The sequence below is a fragment of the Triticum dicoccoides genome, chromosome 1B (assembly GCF_002162155.2).
Source record: "Triticum dicoccoides isolate Atlit2015 ecotype Zavitan chromosome 1B, WEW_v2.0, whole genome shotgun sequence".
Lineage (NCBI taxonomy): Eukaryota > Viridiplantae > Streptophyta > Magnoliopsida > Poales > Poaceae > Triticum > Triticum dicoccoides.
Genome location: NC_041381.1, coordinates 558,794,442 through 558,814,418, shown reverse-complemented (window position 1 = coordinate 558,814,418; position 19,977 = coordinate 558,794,442). Strand labels below are relative to the sequence as shown.

Below are 19,977 nucleotides of genomic sequence, written 5' to 3'. Positions count from 1 at the left end.
AGCACCCCCACTTCAAAATGCAAATTACACCCTGAATTATGTTCTTAGTTGAGCATGAGGCCTTTTCCTATTACTAGTCGTCCTTGATGATCCGACACTTGTAGGCCATGTGTTGTTGCGGAATCAACACGTAACAACTGCCCACCACAATGTCCATGAACGCCTTGTCTCGAGGAGCGTGGGCTGGCGGCAGAAGGAGGATGGGCCATCGCTTGTCGTCAGACCGGCATCTCCCGCGCTCCCGCTCGGAACCCAAACCTCAAGATTTTGGGCGACTCCTGACTCCTGACGGAGGCAAGTCCAACGTTGCTAACCACCTCATGGAATAATTTGTGACTAGTGGTTGTGGATATGATATGAATCCATAGAATTCTTTGTTTGTTGAAGCAATCCATAGTGTTCTTTTTCCGAGGAGAAAAATATGTACTCAAACCTCTTGCTACAAGTCTTTTGGTTTTCTTGTGACGTGTTCTACACCTTTTATGCTAATTCCCGTAGTTTTATAATCTATAAAATTCAAGAGCACGTAACATTTTAATTGAGTGTTTCCTTCTTCTTCTATTTTTGTCTTTTAGAAACCATGCAAGTCTAAGGGGGCGTTAAGAACTAGTGGTGGTCATACTAGGCTTGCCTATGTCTTAATGCCACCTTTTTTTTAAAGAAACAAATCCATCACCAAAGAATCAAATTTACATGCCATATGAGTATATGGTATGATTACACTCATTTTATTGCTTGTAAACGATGATTGGTAGGACCCAAGTACATTCACCACAAACCATCCTTCCCACCCCTCTTCAACGCGAATCAAAATCATTGAAATGGTCAATAACTCAAACATATCTTGTTCCTCCCCCATTGTGTAATCTTATATCTCGGCAAATCAATAATAATATTTCAAAATATATCACCTAACAACACGTCACATGTTTATTGTTTGCACTTTAGTCGATGCTTGAATGGTACAATTTGCTACAAGATTCGTGCAAAAGCAGTGTCCTCGGCCTTTATATCTCCCGCCCACTTTTCTCCCCGACCACATATCCCATCGCCCTAGCCCTAGCGCCGCCAGGCTCCCACCGCATCTCGATCGAATATACAACTAGCCAACTCTCCATCGCGATCTTGCCCTCTCCGTGCTTGGTTAAGCTACCAGGCAAATCCCAACCTCGCCGGTGACTATGTGGCCATGGTGGCTTGTGATGATCTCGACCACGTGGTGTTGATGGTCGGTCTTGGTCTTGTGGTGCTGGTGGCAACAGCGTCGTCTCCGTCGACAAAACAATCAAGAGACGGGTATCGCCAATTCCTTACCTTTTGTTTTCTCATCTAGTTAACTGCAATTTTGTCAACGTTTCTACCTTCACTCATCATGACCAACATGGTAATTTTGTTCCGCACATCAGCTGGCAAGTCTTGAGGAATCCCTCTCTCTCATACCCCGGGAAAGAAAGATTTGCTTCCCAAGGAAAAAATTGATAATCGATGCAAAAATCTATTATTTCAATTATTAATTTTATTATTAATGGTCTTGACTGGATTTTCTTGTGCGTCTTCGCTTTATTTGCTACTTGTTATACCAATTAATCCCCATTCCAAATTTTGCAAGAAAATTAATAGGAAGCCAAACATGCGGCACGGATTCTCCAACGCACTCCACCGTAAGTCTGTGCCCCTGACATGTGGGCCAGCCACCTAACGGACTCACATGTCAGGGATACAAAATCCCAAAGCAGTAAGTTAGAGGATCCAAATCGCCAAGCATGCCTGTGTAGCCATCCGATCCACCCCTGTTCCAGGTGAGTACAATCGAAGTCGCTCGCATATACTCACTTCTATAATCGCACACACGCAAATCCTGCCTCTATGAATCCCAGCTTAAAGTTAGCTCAAGCTCCCGACTCCGCCTCGCGCCGCCTCCGCGGGCGGCGGCCGGGGCGGCTCCTCCGCGCCTTCTCTTCGCCCCCACCCCTCCGTCCTCCCTCCCCCGCCGCCGCCGGACAGCGCCCCCGGATCTGGCCGGGTGGCTCGGCGGCGGCGGGCCTTCTTTTCCCCCGCGCGCAGCGCCCTTCCCGGGGCAGGGCTCGGCGGCGGGTGCAGCTCGGCTGGCGGTGGTCCGGCGTCCTGGTGGCGGGGGCCGGCGGCTGGCGTGGTGGTGGCGCTGCCTCTTGGCGGCGGGGTGGCCTGGTGGCGCTGGTGGCCGGCGACGCGCCCCCGGCCCAGATCTGGGCCCTTAGGGCCCCATCTGGGTCCTAGCGGGCCGGCGCCGGCGTGGCCTTACTGTCTACGGCTCGGTGTGGAGGAGGAGCGGCTCGGATGTGGGCGGCGGCGCCGATGGCGTGCCGGCAGCAGCGCGAGGGCGGGAGCTTTACGGGCCACGAGGGCTCGGCCGGGCCTGTGGGCCTACGGGCCTGGTGTGCTCCTGCTATTGCGTCCGGACGGCTACCGTCGCTGACGGTGGAGGTGGGGCCCTCCCGCGTGCCGACGGTGCTGCTGCCCTAGTCCCGGCTCTGATTCTTCGCCTGGTTGTCCTCACTTCGCGGTGTCGTGGTGAGACGGCGTGGGGGCCTCTTGACCGTGTTGGCGCTGGGTGGTGGTTGGTTTGGTGGCCGGCTCCGGAGCGCCCGAGGTGCGGGTTGGGATCGGGGGAAACCCCTGTCGGCTGGCCGACACCGGCGCGGTGGCGCCTGTGGGTGCCACCTGACCTTCGGGGAGGGCGTCGGGGGCTACCCTTCCTCTCGCCTCGTCGTGTACCGGGGGAAACCCTTGACAGCAGCGTCGTCATCGTCGCGATCCTTCTTGGAGGTGTTGATAGGTGCCGGCGCTTCGGAGTCTTGGAGCCTAGTGAAAGATTCCGGTGGGCGCAGCTTTCGCGAGGCTTCTGCAAGCAGCAACGTCAATGTCAAGTTTGGGACTTGAAGACTGATGGCTAGGGGATACCACCGTTCTCCGTCCAACCGCACGAGTTGCTGGCACGACCATTTCCGTATGAAATCTCGCGGCGCGGTCCGGGAAGAGATTTCTTTGGTACGCGCGGTCGGAGCTCCGGCGACATCAGTCGCACCGCAACGTGTCTGCGTGCGCGCGTACACAGGCCGCCGGGTCGCCGTGCTCGGCCGGAACGGGGCGAGCACTGTGCGAATCATACATGCCGCGCCGTTTCTTTGCAACGTTTCAGAAAAAGGCTAGGGATATAGGGGGGAGTAGGCCGGGGTGGGGTGCAGTCAGCCAGTCAGGAGGGAGCGAGGAAGACGAGGCGAGAGAGAGAACCCACCCGGCCACGCAAAAAGTCTCCTTTTTCTGACCTCGTTCACTCAAGTAGTGCGAACGCTCGCCAGCGGCCACGCCCCCTGCCATGCCGCGCGCCTGCCTGCTCCTTGTCAAATCCGCGCCTCGCTCCTCCCGCCCACTCTCCAGCGCCGCCGGTCGCCACATTAAACCGCAACTGCTCCGCCGTCGCCACATTAAACCGCAACTGCTCCGCCGTCGCCAAGGCCATTAGATCGTCGTCAAGTAGCCGCCGCCCGCCGGGCGTGCCGATATTGATGGGGAGCGGGAGCGGAGCGGTCGTGTGGAGAGAGATACTAGCGTCGTCGCCTCCGCCGGGATTCGGCCGGCCGACCGGGGGATTGGGCGCAACAGCCTCGGGGAGCCAGAGGCCGTCACCGGCCCCGGGATTCGGCGCCGCGCGGCCGTCATCGACGCAGTCCGGAGGTTCGCTCGCCCCCCTTCACTCTGCCTCTTGCTCCCGTACGGCCAACTGTCCGTCTCTTGCTTCCAGCCGGCAAACGACGCGGCGCGCGCCGTCGGGCTCGCCTGCCTTACTCCGATCAAACGGGCCTGCGTCTTTTTCTCTCCCTCGGTTCCTCCAAACCCTCATCGCACGGGTCGCCGCCGCAGCGCCAAGTACGGCTTCTGTTTTTCAAGTGGCCTAATCGTTCGGTGTGATCTACTGACTATAGTATTTTTTTTTCAATTCTTAGGATGCGCATATGGTGCTAAGCTCCTCTCAATCTCTTGTTTTACATAATGTACAGTTTGTCTTTTTCAAAATTCACACCCTAGATCGATTTGATGCGTCAAAGACTTACGGCAACTCCAACGCGGCTCACCAAATAGACCGCAAATCTCTAAATCCATGCTGCATTGTGTTGGGGCATGGTTGAACTATCGTTTTCAAAAATATCATGATGTCATTATGCAGTTCATCTGGACAGACATCTGCTTGAAATTATGATAAAACAAGCCATGTTCAGTAATTGTTTTCAGCTTCATTCTGCTCACCACTTTGATGCTTGTAGGTACCAAGTCTGCTACTCGTACCGATATGTTGGTCGACATAGGAATGGAAGCTGGCTGTGATAATCTTGAGGTTCCACGACATGTTGGGGTACTTTGTGCATTCCTTTCTTCTTTGAAACAAATATGTTCATTTTTGATGGAGTTCTTTGCCCCAATCCTGACGTATTCGTGTATTACTTATGCATATAAGTAGAGCACAGTTTCATGCTAGCGACTGGTACATTCTTACGCTACAACACATATAAAAGTGCTGGAATAGCAACCATAATAGAATCAACTGTTTACTCCTTGATGAATTACATGCATTGTGTATTCAACATTCTAACTGGATTACTCTTTGTTACAGAATGGAAGTGCATCCCCCGTGAAAGGCACAAAGAGGAAATTTGTTGTTGATGCAACCAAAGGTGCATCACCTGGTGTTAATGCAAGTAACACTGGGCAGCACCTGCATTCCCGCAGAAAAGGTAAGGGTCCTGGGAAACATGCAAAGCTGGAAGACAACAAAGGTGCTACTAGGTTGGGGAGAGATCAGACACCAATCGGCGTATTTGAAGATGAATGCGTTTTCTGCCATTCATTTAGAACCAGTGAGCAGGTAATATGCTGCATATCATTTACACATATCAGTAAAATATGTCTGTTGAAGTCTTCTTATTTGTACTGGCACTAAAAATGTTCACTTTTCCTATGTCAGTTCCATGGTCCGATGGTACTGTATCACAATAGAAGGATTGTGCCCAGTGACGAGGGCATCCCTACCAACGCCATCTATGTCCACGAGAAATGCATGGTTTGGTAAGTTTCTTTATACAGCATGGTTAACCCTTCATATTTAATTTATTTAGAATCATCATATGCAGTGTTCATCCATCCTTTTAATTCTTTACCCATGTTTCTGAAGGGCCCCAAAAGTGGAATCCAATGGTGATACTTTTAAGAATGTGGAGAGTGAAATCAATCGTTCTAAAAGATTGAGATGCAGAAGATGCAAACTCCGGGGAGCAGCGCTTGGTTGTATTGACAACTCCTGCAGAAAAAGTTATCATGTCCCATGTGCAATGATGATACCAGAATGCCGCTGGGATGATGTAAGCTTTTGAGTATAGCTTGTGCTTGATCCATTTATAAACACTGATGTTCTGACATGTTTAGTTTTGATTTTGAAGGAGAATCGCCGTGTTTGGTGCCCCAAGCATGCACCACCTGATCAGATGAGCTCACCAACAATGGAGAGTGACACTCTTTCCCCCGTCCTTCAAAAGTATGCGATCTTTCTTCAACCTTCATGTAACTTGATTAATCCTTCATTTTATAATTCAGTGTTGTATCTAGTCATTCCAGCCAATGTCCAGCTAAAGAAGTTTCGGTCGATTTCCAAATGGAAGATGAACGCATTAATCCATTACCGTGCGATGAGATGAGCTCACAAATAATTGAAAGCGACATTACTTCCGCTGTCCTTCAGAGGTATGCGATCTTTCTTCAACCTTTTTGTTACTTTATTAATCCTCCATTTTATAACTCGGTGTTTTATCTAGTCATTCCAGCCAATGTCCAACTAAAGAAATTTCGGTCAATTGCCAAATGGAAGATGAACACATTAATCCATTACCGGGCGATGAGATGAGCTCACCAATAATTGAAACTGACATTACTTCCGCTGTCCTTCAGAAGTATGTGATCTTTCTTCAACCTTCATGTTACTTCATTAATCCTTCATTTTCTAATTCAGTGTTGTATGTATCTAGTCATTCCAGCCAATGTCCAGCTAAAGAAATTACGGTCGATTGCCAAATGGAAGATGAACAACTCCGCCTATGTTGTCTCAACATAGCCGGTCCCAAGCCCGGGTAAAGGAGGAGGGTTGTGATAGGCTTGGCGAGCCAACGTAAAAACTCAGCCACTCTTATGGAGATGAAACCCAAAAGATTTTCGTTGGGGCGTAACCCTCTCAGCGACGCGCCACATCGGAACCCGGGTATGGTGGAAAATGGGCAAGGGCCGGGCCGTCACCCCCCAAGTGGCGCGCCGTATCTTGATCCGGATACGGTGGCAAGTGAGCGAGGATCGGGTCGTCGCATCCTTAGTGGCGCGCTACATCGGCGCCCGGATGTAGTGGAAAATGAGCAAGGGTCTTCGCATTTGACTCGACGAGTGCAAAGGGTAAGGAAGCTAGCCGAGCCTAGGAGGATTCACTTAGGTAGCTGGAACGCAGGGTCTCTGACAGGGAACCTTCGGGAGCTAGTTGATGCAGCAGTGAGGAGAGGTGTTGATATCCTTTGCGTCCAAGAAACCAAATGGAGAGGACAGAAGGCGAAGGAGGTGGAGGATACCGGCTTCAAGCTGTGGTACACGGGGACGGGGCTGCAAACAGAAATGGCGTAGGCATCTTGATCAACAAGAGCCTCAAGTATGGAGTGGTAGACGTCAGGAGACGTGGGGACCGGATTATCCTGGTCAAGCTGGTAGCTGAGGACTTGGTTCTCAATGTTATCAGCGCATATGCCCCGCAAGTAGGCCACAATGAGAACACCAAGAGGGAGTTCTGGGAAGGCTTGGAAGACATGGTTAGGAGTGTACCCATTGGTGAGAAACTCTTCATAGGAGGAGACCTCAATGGCCACGTGGGTACATCTAACACAGGTTTTGAAGGGGCGCATGGGGGCTTTGGCTATGGCATCAGGAATCAAGAAGGAGAAGATGTCTTAAGCTTTGCTCTAGCCTACAACATGATTGTAGCTAACACCCTCTTTAGAAAGAGAGAATCACATCTGGTGACTTTTAGTAGTGGCCAACACTCTAGCCAGATTGATTTCATCCTCTCGAGAAGAGAAGATAGGCGTGCGTGCCTAGACTGTAAAGTGATACCTGGGGAGAGTGTTGTACCCCAGCATAAGTTGGTGGTTGCTGACTTTCGCTTTCGGATTCGTGTCCAGCGGGATAAGCGTGCCAAGGTTGCTAGAACGAAGTGGTGGAAGCTCAAGGGGGAGGTAGCTCAGGTGTTCAAGAAGAGGGTATTTAAGGAGGGCCCTTGGGAGGAAGGAGTGGATGCGGACAATGTGGATGAAGATGGCGACTTGCATTCGTAAGGTGGCCTCGGAGGAGTTTGGAGTGTCCAGGGAAAGGAGAAGCGAAGATAAGGATACCTGGTGGTGGAACGATGATGTCCAGAAGGCGCTTAAAGAGAAGAAAGATTGCTTTAGACGCCTATACCTGGATAGGAGTGCAGACAACATAGAGAAGTACAAGATGGTGAAGAAGGCCGCAAAGCGAGCTGTTGGTGAAGCAAGGGGTCGGGCATATGAGGACCTCTACCAACGGTTAGGCATGAAGGTAGGTGAAAGGGACATCTATAAGATGGCTAAAATCCGGGAGAGGAAGACGAGGGATATTGGCCAAGTCAAATGCATCAAGGACGGAGCAGGCCAACTCTTGGTGAAGGACGAAGAGATTAAGCATAGATGGCGGGAGTACTTCGACAAGCTGTTCAATGGGGAGAATGAGAGTTCTACCATTGAACTGAATGACTCCTTTGATGAGACCAGCATGCGTTTTGTGCGGCGCATCCAGGAGTCTGAGGTGAAGGAGGCTTTAAAAAGGATGAAAGGAGGCAAGGCGATGGGCCCTGATTGTATCCCCATTGAGGTGTGGAAAGGTCTCGGGACATAGCGATAGTATGGCTAACCAAGCTTTTCAACCTCATTTTTCGGGCAAACAAGATGCCAGAAGAATGGAGACGGAGTATATTAGTACCAATCTTCAAGAACAAGGGGGGTGTTCAGAGTTGTACTAATTACCGTGGAATTAAGCTGATGAGCCATACAATGAAGCTATGGGAGAGAGTCATTGAGCACCGCTTAAGAAGAATGACAAGCGTGACCAAAAATCAGTTTGGTTTCATGCCTGGGAGGTCGACCATGGAAGCCATTTTCTTGGTACGACAACTTATGGAGAGATATAGGGAGCATAAGGACTTGCATATGGTGTTCATTGACTTGGAGAAGGCCTATGATAAGATACCGCGGAATGTCATGTGGTGGGCCTTGGAGAAACACAAAGTCCCAGCACTGTACATTACCCTCATCAAGGACATGTACAATAATGTTGTGACAAGTGCTCGAACAAGTGATGTCGACACCGATGATTTCCCGATTAAGATAGGATTGCATCAGGGGTCAGCTTTGAGCCCTTATCTTTTTGCATTGGTGATGGATGAGGTCACAAGGGGTATACAAGGAGATATCCCATGGTGTATGCTCTTTGCGGATGATGTGGTGCTAGTTGACGATAGTCGGACGGGGGTAAATAGGAAGTTAGAGTTATGGAGACAAACCTTGGAATCGAAAGGGTTTAGGCTTAGTAGAACTAAAACCGAGTACATGATGTGCGGTTTCAGTACTACTAGTTGTGAGGAGGAGGAGGTTAGCCTTGATGGCCAGGTGGTACCTCGGAAGGACACCTTTCGGTATTTGGGGTCAATGTTGCAGGAGGATGGGGGTTTTGATGAAGATGTGAACCATCGAATCAAAGCCGGATGGATGAAGTGGCGCCAAGCTTCTGGCATTCTCTGTGACAAGAGAGTGCGACAAAAGCTAAAAGGCAAGTTCTACAGGACGGCGGTTCGACCCGCAATGTTGTATGGCGCGGAGAGTTGGCCGACTAAAAGGCGACATGTTCAACAGTTAGGTGTGGCGGAGATGCGTATGTTGAGATGGATGTGTGGCCACACGAGGAAGGATCGAGTCCGGAATGATGATATACGAGATAGAGTTGGGGTAGCACCAATTGAGGAGAAGCTTGTCCAACATCGTATGAGATGGTTTGGGCATATTCAGCGCAGGCCTCCAGAAGCTCCAGTGCATAGCGGACGGCTAAAGCGTGCAGAGAATGTCAAGAGAGGGCGGGGTCGACCGATTTTGACATGGGAGGAGTCCGTTAAGAGAGACCTGAAGGATTGGAGTATCGACAAAGAGCTAGCTATGGACAGGGGTGCGTGGAAGCTTGCTATCCATGTGCCAGAGCCATGAGTTGGTTACGAGATCTTATGGGTTTCACCTCTAGCCTACCCCAACTTGTTTGGGACTAAAGGCTTTGTTGTTGTTGTTGTTTGTTGTTGTTGTTGCCAAATGGAAGATGAACACATTAATCCATTACCGGGCGATGAGATGAGCTCACCAATTATTGAAACTGACATTACTTCCGCTGTCCTTCAGAAGTATGTGATCTTTCTTCAACCTTCATGTTACTTCATTAATCCTTCATTTTCTAATTCAGTGTTGTATGTATCTAGTCATTCCAGCCAATGTCCAGCTAAAGAAATTTCGGTCGATTGCCAAATGGAAGATGAACAACTCCGCCTATGTTGTCTCAACATAGCCGGTCCCAAGCCCAGGTAAAGGAGGAGGGTTGTGATAGGCTTGGCGAGCCAACGTAAAAACTCAGCCACTCTTATGGAGATGAAACCCAAAAGATTTTCGTTGGGGCGTAACCCTCTCAGCGACGCGCCACATCGGAACCCGGGTGTGGTGGAAAATGGGCAAGGGCCGGGCCGTCACCCCCCAAGTGGCGCGCCGTATCTTGATCCAGATACGGTGGCAACTGAGCGAGGATCGGGTCGTCGCATCCTTAGTGGCGCGCTACATCGGCGCCCGGATGTAGTGGAAAATGAGCAAGGGTCTTCGCATTTGACTCGACGAGTGCGAAGGGTAAGGAAGCTAGCCGAGCCTAGGAGGATTCGCTTAGGTAGCTGGAACGCAGGGTCTCTGACAGGGAAGCTTTGGGAGCTAGTTGATGCAGCAGTGAGGAGAGGTGTTGATATCCTTTGCGTCCAAGAAACCAAATGGAGAGGACAGAAGGCGAAGGAGGTGGAGGATACCGGCTTCAAGCTGTGGTACACGGGGACGGCTGCAAACAGAAATGGCGTAGGCATCTTGATCAACAAGAGCCTCAAGTATGGAGTGGTAGACGTCAGGAGACGTGGGGACCGGATTATCCTGGTCAAGCTGGTAGCTGAGGACTTGGTTCTCAATGTTATCAGCGCATATGCCCCGCAAGTAGGCCACAATGAGAACACCAAGAGGGAGTTCTGGGAAGGCTTGGAAGACATGGTTAGGAGTGTACCGATTGGTGAGAAGCTCTTCATAGGAGGAGACCTCAATGGCCACGTGGGTACATATAACACAGGTTTTGAAGGGGCGCATGGGGGCTTTGGCTATGGCATCAGGAATCAAGAAGGAGAAGATGTCTTAAGCTTTGCTCTAGCCTACAACATGATTGTAGCTAACACCCTCTTTAGAAAGAGAGAATCACATCTGGTGACTTTTAGTAGTGGCCAACACTCTAGCCAGATTGATTTCATCCTCTCGAGAAGAGAAGATAGGCGTGCGTGCCTAGACTGTAAAGTGATACCTGGGGAGAGTTTTGTACCCCAGCATAAGCTGGTGGTTGCTGACTTCCGCTTTCGGATTCGTGTCCAGCGGGATAAGCGTGCCAAGGTCGCTAGAACGAAGTGGTGGAAGCTCAAGGGGGAGGTAGCTCAGGTGTTCAAGGAGAGGGTATTTAAGGAGGGCCCTTGGGAGGAAGGAGGGGATGCGGACAATGTGTGGATGAAGATGGCGACTTGCATTCGTAAGGTGGCCTCGGAGGAGTTTGGAGTGTCCAGGGGAAGGAGAAGCGAAGATAAGGATACCTGGTGGTGGAACGATGATGTCCAGAAGGCGCTTAAAGAGAAGAAAGATTGCTTTAGACGCCTATACCTGGATAGGAGTGCAGACAACATAGAGAAGTACAAGATGGCGAAGAAGGCCGCAAAGCGAGCTGTTGGTGAAGCAAGGGGTCGGGCATATGAGGACCTCTACCAACGGTTAGGCACGAAGGAAGGTGAAAGGGACATCTATAAGATGGCTAAGATCCGGGAGAGGAAGACGAGGGATATTGGCCACGTCAAATGCATCAAGGACGGAGCAGGCCAACTCTTGGTGAAGGACGAAGAGATTAAGCATAGATGGCGGGAGTGCTCCGACAAGCTGTTCAATGGGGAGAATGAGAGTTCTACCATTAAACTGAATGACTCCTTTGATGAGACCAGCATGCGTTTTGTGCGGCGCATCCAGGAGTCTGAGGTGAAGGAGACTTTAAAAAGGATGAAAGGAGGCAAGGCGATGGGCCCTGATTGTATCCCCATTGAGGTGTGGAAAGGTCTCGGGGACATAGCGATAGTATGGCTAACCAAGCTTTTCAACCTCATTTTTCGGGCAAACAAGATGCCAGAAGAATGGAGACGGAGTATATTAGTACCAATCTTCAAGAACAAGGGGGATGTTCAGAGTTGTACTAATTACCGTGGAATTAAGCTGATGAGCCATACAATGAAGCTATGGGAGAGAGTCATTGAGCACCGCTTAAGAAGAATGACAAGCGTGACCAAAAATCAGTTTGGTTTCATGCCTGGGAGGTCGACCATGGAAGCCATTTTCTTGGTACGACAACTTATGGAGAGATATAGGGAGCATAAGAAGGACTTGCATATGGTGTTCATTGACTTGGAGAAGGCCTATGATAAGATACCGCGGAATGTCATGTGGTGGGCCTTGGAGAAACACAAAGTCCCAGCACTGTACATTACCCTCATCAAGGACATGTACAATAATGTTGTGACAAGTGTTCGAACAAGTGATGTCGACACCGATGACTTCCCGATTAAGATAGGACTGCATCAGGGGTCAGCTTTGAGCCCTTATCTTTTTGCATTGGTGATGGATTAGGTCACAAGGGGTATACAAGGAGATATCCCATGGTGTATGCTCTTTGCGGATGATGTGGTGCTAGTTGACGATAGTCGAACGGGGGTAAATAGGAAGTTAGAGTTATGGAGACAAACCTTGGAATCGAAAGGGTTTAGGCTTAGTAGAACTAAAACCGAGTACATGATGTGCGGTTTCAGTACTACTAGTTGTGAGGAGGAGGAGGTTAGCCTTGATGGCCAGGTGGTACCTTGGAAGGACACCTTTCGGTATTTGGGGTCAATGTTGCAGGAGGATGGGGGTTTTGATGAAGATGTGAACCATCGAATCAAAGCCGGATGGATGAAGTGGCGCCAAGCTTCTGGCATTCTCTGTGACAAGAGAGTGCGACAAAAGCTAAAAGGCAAGTTCTACAGGACGGCGGTTCGACCCGCAATGTTGTATGGCGCGGAGTGTTGGCCGACTAAAAGGCGACATGTTCAACAGTTAGGTGTGGCGGAGATGCGTATGTTGAGATGGATGTGTGGCCACACGAGGAAGGATCGAGTCCGGAATGATGATATACGAGATAGAGTTGGGGTAGCACCAATTGAGGAGAAGCTTGTCCAACATCGTATGAGATGGTTTGGGCATATTCAGCGCAGGCCTCCAGAAGCTCCAGTGCATAGCGGACGGCTAAAGCGTGCAGAGAATGTCAAGAGAGGGCGGGGTCGACCGATTTTGACATGGGAGGAGTCCGTTAAGAGAGACCTGAAGGATTGGAGTATCGACAAAGAGCTAGCTATGGACAGGGGTGCGTGGAAGCTTGCTATCCATGTGCCAGAGCCATGAGTTGGTTGCGAGATCTTATGGGTTTCACCTCTAGCCTACCCCAACTTGTTTGGGACTAAAGGCTTTGTTGTTGTTGTTGTTTGTTGTTGTTGTTGCCAAATGGAAGATGAACACATTAATCCATTACCGGGCGATGAGATGAGCTCACCAATTATTGAAACTGACATTACTTCCGCTGTCCTTCAGAAGTATGTGATCTTTCTTCAACCTCCATGTTACTTCATTAATCCTTCATTTTCTAATTCAGTGTTGTATGTATCTAGTCATTCCAGCCAATGTCCAGCTAAAGAAATTTCGGTCGATTGCCAAATGGAAGATGAACAACTCCGCCTATGTTGTCTCAACATAGCCGGTCCCAAGCCCGGGTAAAGGAGGAGGGTTGTGATAGGCTTGGCGAGCCAACGTAAAAACTCAGCCACTCTTATGGAGATGAAACCCAAAAGATTTTCGTTGGGGCGTAACCCTCTCAGCGACGCGCCACATCGGAACCCGGGTATGGTGGAAAATGGGCAAGGGCCGGGCCGTCACCCCCCAAGTGGCGCGCCGTATCTTGATCCAGATACGGTGGCAAGTGAGCGAGGCTCGGGTCGTCGCATCCTTAGTGGCGCGCTACATCGGCGCCCGGATGTAGTGGAAAATGAGCAAGGGTCTTCGCATTTGACTCGACGAGTGCGAAGGGTAAGGAAGCTAGCCGAGCCTAGGAGGATTCGCTTAGGTAGCTGGAACGCAGGGTCTCTGACAGGGAAGCTTCGGGAGCTAGTTGATGCAGCAGTGAGGAGAGGTGTTGATATCCTTTGCGTCCAAGAAACCAAATGGAGAGGACAGAAGGCGAAGGAGGTGGAGGATACCGGCTTCAAGCTGTGGTACACGTGGACGGCTGCAAACAGAAATGGCGTAGGCATCTTGATCAACAAGAGCCTCAAGTATGGAGTGGTAGACGTCAGGAGACGTGGGGACCGGATTATCCTGGTCAAGCTGGTAGCTGAGGACTTGGTTCTCAATGTTATCAGCGCATATGCCCCGCAAGTAGGCCACAATGAGAACACCAAGAGGGAGTTCTGGGAAGGCTTGGAAGACATGGTTAGGAGTGTACCGATTGGTGAGAAGCTCTTCATAGGAGGAGACCTCAATGGCCACGTGGGTACATCTAACACAGGTTTTGAAGGGGCGCATGGGGGCTTTGGCTATGGCATCAGGAATCAAGAAGGAGAAGATGTCTTAAGCTTTGCTCTAGCCTACAACATGATTGTAGCTAACACCCTCTTTAGAAAGAGAGAATCACATCTGGTGACTTTTAGTAGTGGCCAACACTCTAGCCAGATTGATTTCATCCTCTCGAGAAGAGAAGATAGGCGTGCGTGCCTAGACTGTAAAGTGATACCTGGGGAGAGTGTTGTACCCCAGCATAAGCTGGTGGTTGCTGACTTCCGCTTTCGGATTCGTGTCCAGCGGGATAAGCGTGCCAAGGTCGCTAGAATGAAGTGGTGGAAGCTCAAGGGGGAGGTAGCTCAGGTGTTCAAGGAGAGGGTATTTAAGGAGGGCCCTTGGGAGGAAGGAGGGGATGCGGACAATGTGTGGATGAAGATGGCGACTTGCATTCGTAAGGTGGCCTCGGAGGAGTTTGGAGTGTCCAGGGGAAGGAGAAGCGAAGATAAGGATACCTGGTGGTGGAACGATGATGTCCAGAAGGCGCTTAAAGAGAAGAAAGATTGCTTTAGACGCCTATATCTGGATAGGAGTGCAGACCACGTAGAGAAGTACAAGATGGCGAAGAAGGCCGCAAAGCGAGCTGTTGGTGAAGCAAGGGGTCGGGCATATGAGGACCTCTACCAACGGTTAGGCACGAAGGAAGGTGAAAGGGACATCTATAAGATGGCTAAGATCCGGGAGAGGAAGACGAGGGATATTGGCCACGTCAAATGCATCAAGGACGGAGCAGGCCAACTCTTGGTGAAGGACGAAGAGATTAAGCATAGATGGCGGGAGTGCTTCGACAAGCTGTTCAATGGGGAGAATGAGAGTTCTACCATTGAACTGAATGACTCCTTTGATGAGACCAGCATGCGTTTTGTGCGGCGCATCCAGGAGTCTGAGGTGAAGGAGGCTTTAAAAAGGATGAAAGGAGGCAAGGCGATGGGCCCTGATTGTATCCCCATTGAGGTGTGGAAAGGTCTCGGGGACATAGCGATAGTATGGCTAACCAAGCTTTTCAACCTCATTTTTCGGGCAAACAAGATGCCAGAAGAATGGAGACGGAGTATATTAGTACCAATCTTCAAGAACAAGGGGGATGTTCAGAGTTGTACTAATTACCGTGGAATTAAGCTGATGAGCCATACAATGAAGCTATGGGAGAGAGTCATTGAGCACCGCTTAAGAAGAATGACAAGCGTGACCAAAAATCAGTTTGGTTTCATGCCTGGGAGGTCGACCATGGAAGCCATTTTCTTGGTACGACAACTTATGGAGAGATATAGGGAGCATAAGAAGGACTTGCATATGGTGTTCATTGACTTGGAGAAGGCCTATGATAAGATACCGCGGAATGTCATGTGGTGGGCCTTGGAGAAACACAAAGTCCCAGCACTGTACATTACCCTCATCAAGGACATGTACAATAATGTTGTGACAAGTGTTCGAACAAGTGATGTCGACACCGATGACTTCCCGATTAAGATAGGACTGCATCAGGGGTCAGCTTTGAGCCCTTATCTTTTTGCATTGGTGATGGATGAGGTCACAAGGGGTATACAAGGAGATATCCCATGGTGTATGCTCTTTGCGGATGATGTGGTGCTAGTTGACGATAGTCGGACGGGGGTAAATAGGAAGTTAGAGTTATGGAGACAAACCTTGGAATCGAAAGGGTTTAGGCTTAGTAGAACTAAAACCGAGTACATGATGTGCGGTTTCAGTACTACTAGTTGTGAGGAGGAGGAGGTTAGCCTTGATGGCCAGGTGGTACCTTGGAAGGATACCTTTCGGTATTTGGGGTCAATGTTGCAGGAGGATGGGGGTTTTGATGAAGATGTGAACCATCGAATCAAAGCCGGATGGATGAAGTGGCGCCAAGCTTCTGGCATTCTCTGTGACAAGAGAGTGCGACAAAAGCTAAAAGGCAAGTTCTACAGGACGGCGGTTCGACCCGCAATGTTGTATGGCGCGGAGTGTTGGCCGACTAAAAGGCGACATGTTCAACAGTTAGGTGTGGCGGAGATGCGTATGTTGAGATGGATGTGTGGCCACACGAGGAAGGATTGAGTCCGGAATGATGATATACGAGATAGAGTTGGGGTAGCACCAATTGAGGAGAAGCCTGTCCAACATCGTTTGAGATGGTTTGGGCATATTCAGCGCAGGCCTCCAGAAGCTCCAGTGCATAGCGGACGGCTAAAGCGTGCAGAGAATGTCAAGAGAGGGCGGGGTCGACCGATTTTGACATGGGAGGAGTCCGTTAAGAGAGACCTGAAGGATTGGAGTATCGACAAAGAGCTAGCTATGGACAGGGGTGCGTGGAAGCTTGCTATCCATGTGCCAGAGCCATGAGTTGGTTACGAGATCTTATGGGTTTCACCTCTAGCCTACCCCAACTTGTTTGGGACTAAAGGCTTTGTTGTTGTTGTTGTTTGTTGTTGTTGTTGCCAAATGGAAGATGAACACATTAATCCATTACCGGGCGATGAGATGAGCTCACCAATTATTGAAACTGACATTACTTCCGCTGTCCTTCAGAAGTATGTGATCTTTCTTCAACCTCCATGTTACTTCATTAATCCTTCATTTTCTAATTCAGTGTTGTATGTATCTAGTCATTCCAGCCAATGTCCAGCTAAAGAAATTTCGGTCGATTGCCAAATGGAAGATGAACAACTCCGCCTATGTTGTCTCAACATAGCCGGTCCCAAGCCCGGGTAAAGGAGGAGGGTTGTGATAGGCTTGGCGAGCCAACGTAAAAACTCAGCCACTCTTATGGAGATGAAACCCAAAAGATTTTCGTTGGGGCGTAACCCTCTCAGCGACGCGCCACATCGGAACCCGGGTATGGTGGAAAATGGGCAAGGGCCGGGCCGTCACCCCCCAAGTGGCGCGCCGTATCTTGATCCAGATACGGTGGCAAGTGAGCGAGGCTCGGGTCGTCGCATCCTTAGTGGCGCGCTACATCGGCGCCCGGATGTAGTGGAAAATGAGCAAGGGTCTTCGCATTTGACTCGACGAGTGCGAAGGGTAAGGAAGCTAGCCGAGCCTAGGAGGATTCGCTTAGGTAGCTGGAACGCAGGGTCTCTGACAGGGAAGCTTCGGGAGCTAGTTGATGCAGCAGTGAGGAGAGGTGTTGATATCCTTTGCGTCCAAGAAACCAAATGGAGAGGACAGAAGGCGAAGGAGGTGGAGGATACCGGCTTCAAGCTGTGGTACACGTGGACGGCTGCAAACAGAAATGGCGTAGGCATCTTGATCAACAAGAGCCTCAAGTATGGAGTGGTAGACGTCAGGAGACGTGGGGACCGGATTATCCTGGTCAAGCTGGTAGCTGAGGACTTGGTTCTCAATGTTATCAGCGCATATGCCCCGCAAGTAGGCCACAATGAGAACACCAAGAGGGAGTTCTGGGAAGGCTTGGAAGACATGGTTAGGAGTGTACCGATTGGTGAGAAGCTCTTCATAGGAGGAGACCTCAATGGCCACGTGGGTACATCTAACACAGGTTTTGAAGGGGCGCATGGGGGCTTTGGCTATGGCATCAGGAATCAAGAAGGAGAAGATGTCTTAAGCTTTGCTCTAGCCTACAACATGATTGTAGCTAACACCCTCTTTAGAAAGAGAGAATCACATCTGGTGACTTTTAGTAGTGGCCAACACTCTAGCCAGATTGATTTCATCCTCTCGAGAAGAGAAGATAGGCGTGCGTGCCTAGACTGTAAAGTGATACCTGGGGAGAGTGTTGTACCCCAGCATAAGCTGGTGGTTGCTGACTTCCGCTTTCGGATTCGTGTCCAGCGGGATAAGCGTGCCAAGGTCGCTAGAATGAAGTGGTGGAAGCTCAAGGGGGAGGTAGCTCAGGTGTTCAAGGAGAGGGTATTTAAGGAGGGCCCTTGGGAGGAAGGAGGGGATGCGGACAATGTGTGGATGAAGATGGCGACTTGCATTCGTAAGGTGGCCTCGGAGGAGTTTGGAGTGTCCAGGGGAAGGAGAAGCGAAGATAAGGATACCTGGTGGTGGAACGATGATGTCCAGAAGGCGCTTAAAGAGAAGAAAGATTGCTTTAGACGCCTATATCTGGATAGGAGTGCAGACCACGTAGAGAAGTACAAGATGGCGAAGAAGGCCGCAAAGCGAGCTGTTGGTGAAGCAAGGGGTCGGGCATATGAGGACCTCTACCAACGGTTAGGCACGAAGGAAGGTGAAAGGGACATCTATAAGATGGCTAAGATCCGGGAGAGGAAGACGAGGGATATTGGCCACGTCAAATGCATCAAGGACGGAGCAGGCCAACTCTTGGTGAAGGACGAAGAGATTAAGCATAGATGGCGGGAGTGCTTCGACAAGCTGTTCAATGGGGAGAATGAGAGTTCTACCATTGAACTGAATGACTCCTTTGATGAGACCAGCATGCGTTTTGTGCGGCGCATCCAGGAGTCTGAGGTGAAGGAGGCTTTAAAAAGGATGAAAGGAGGCAAGGCGATGGGCCCTGATTGTATCCCCATTGAGGTGTGGAAAGGTCTCGGGGACATAGCGATAGTATGGCTAACCAAGCTTTTCAACCTCATTTTTCGGGCAAACAAGATGCCAGAAGAATGGAGACGGAGTATATTAGTACCAATCTTCAAGAACAAGGGGGATGTTCAGAGTTGTACTAATTACCGTGGAATTAAGCTGATGAGCCATACAATGAAGCTATGGGAGAGAGTCATTGAGCACCGCTTAAGAAGAATGACAAGCGTGACCAAAAATCAGTTTGGTTTCATGCCTGGGAGGTCGACCATGGAAGCCATTTTCTTGGTACGACAACTTATGGAGAGATATAGGGAGCATAAGAAGGACTTGCATATGGTGTTCATTGACTTGGAGAAGGCCTATGATAAGATACCGCGGAATGTCATGTGGTGGGCCTTGGAGAAACACAAAGTCCCAGCACTGTACATTACCCTCATCAAGGACATGTACAATAATGTTGTGACAAGTGTTCGAACAAGTGATGTCGACACCGATGACTTCCCGATTAAGATAGGACTGCATCAGGGGTCAGCTTTGAGCCCTTATCTTTTTGCATTGGTGATGGATGAGGTCACAAGGGGTATACAAGGAGATATCCCATGGTGTATGCTCTTTGCGGATGATGTGGTGCTAGTTGACGATAGTCGGACGGGGGTAAATAGGAAGTTAGAGTTATGGAGACAAACCTTGGAATCGAAAGGGTTTAGGCTTAGTAGAACTAAAACCGAGTACATGATGTGCGGTTTCAGTACTACTAGTTGTGAGGAGGAGGAGGTTAGCCTTGATGGCCAGGTGGTACCTTGGAAGGATACCTTTCGGTATTTGGGGTCAATGTTGCAGGAGGATGGGGGTTTTGATGAAGATGTGAACCATCGAATCAAAGCCGGATGGATGAAGTGGCGCCAAGCTTCTGGCATTCTCTGTGACAAGAGAGTGCGACAAAAGCTAAAAGGCAAGTTCTACAGGACGGCGGTTCGACCCGCAATGTTGTATGGCGCGGAGTGTTGGCCGACTAAAAGGCGACATGTTCAACAGTTAGGTGTGGCGGAGATGCGTATGTTGAGATGGATGTGTGGCCACACGAGGAAGGATTGAGTCCGGAATGATGATATACGAGATAGAGTTGGGGTAGCACCAATTGAGGAGAAGCCTGTCCAACATCGTTTGAGATGGTTTGGGCATATTCAGCGCAGGCCTCCAGAAGCTCCAGTGCATAGCGGACGGCTAAAGCGTGCAGAGAATGTCAAGAGAGGGCGGGGTCGACCGATTTTGACATGGGAGGAGTCCGTTAAGAGAGACCTGAAGGATTGGAGTATCGACAAAGAGCTAGCTATGGACAGGGGTGCGTGGAAGCTTGCTATCCATGTGCCAGAGCCATGAGTTGGTT

At 50.0% G+C, this 19,977-nt stretch overlaps 1 protein-coding gene across 1 annotated transcript in view; it reads left to right on the top strand.

Moving 5' to 3' along the window:
* Positions 1 to 3,365: 3,365 nt before the first annotated feature.
* Positions 3,366 to 19,977, top strand: part of LOC119348726 — a 21,011-nt gene continuing 4,399 nt past the window's right edge. Inside the window, exons 1-14 of the mRNA XM_037616706.1 lie at positions 3,366 to 3,714; positions 4,302 to 4,390; positions 4,649 to 4,900; positions 5,000 to 5,100; positions 5,207 to 5,393; positions 5,472 to 5,566; positions 5,638 to 5,772; positions 5,844 to 5,978; positions 6,054 to 6,106; positions 9,439 to 9,520; positions 9,596 to 9,648; positions 12,985 to 13,066; positions 13,142 to 13,194; positions 16,531 to 16,612. Of these exons, the coding sequence (XP_037472603.1) occupies positions 3,546 to 3,714; positions 4,302 to 4,390; positions 4,649 to 4,900; positions 5,000 to 5,100; positions 5,207 to 5,393; positions 5,472 to 5,566; positions 5,638 to 5,772; positions 5,844 to 5,978; positions 6,054 to 6,106; positions 9,439 to 9,520; positions 9,596 to 9,648; positions 12,985 to 13,066; positions 13,142 to 13,194; positions 16,531 to 16,612 (1,568 nt within the window). The 5' untranslated portion in view covers positions 3,366 to 3,545. The remainder of the gene's footprint in view (positions 3,715 to 4,301; positions 4,391 to 4,648; positions 4,901 to 4,999; positions 5,101 to 5,206; positions 5,394 to 5,471; positions 5,567 to 5,637; positions 5,773 to 5,843; positions 5,979 to 6,053; positions 6,107 to 9,438; positions 9,521 to 9,595; positions 9,649 to 12,984; positions 13,067 to 13,141; positions 13,195 to 16,530; positions 16,613 to 19,977) is intronic.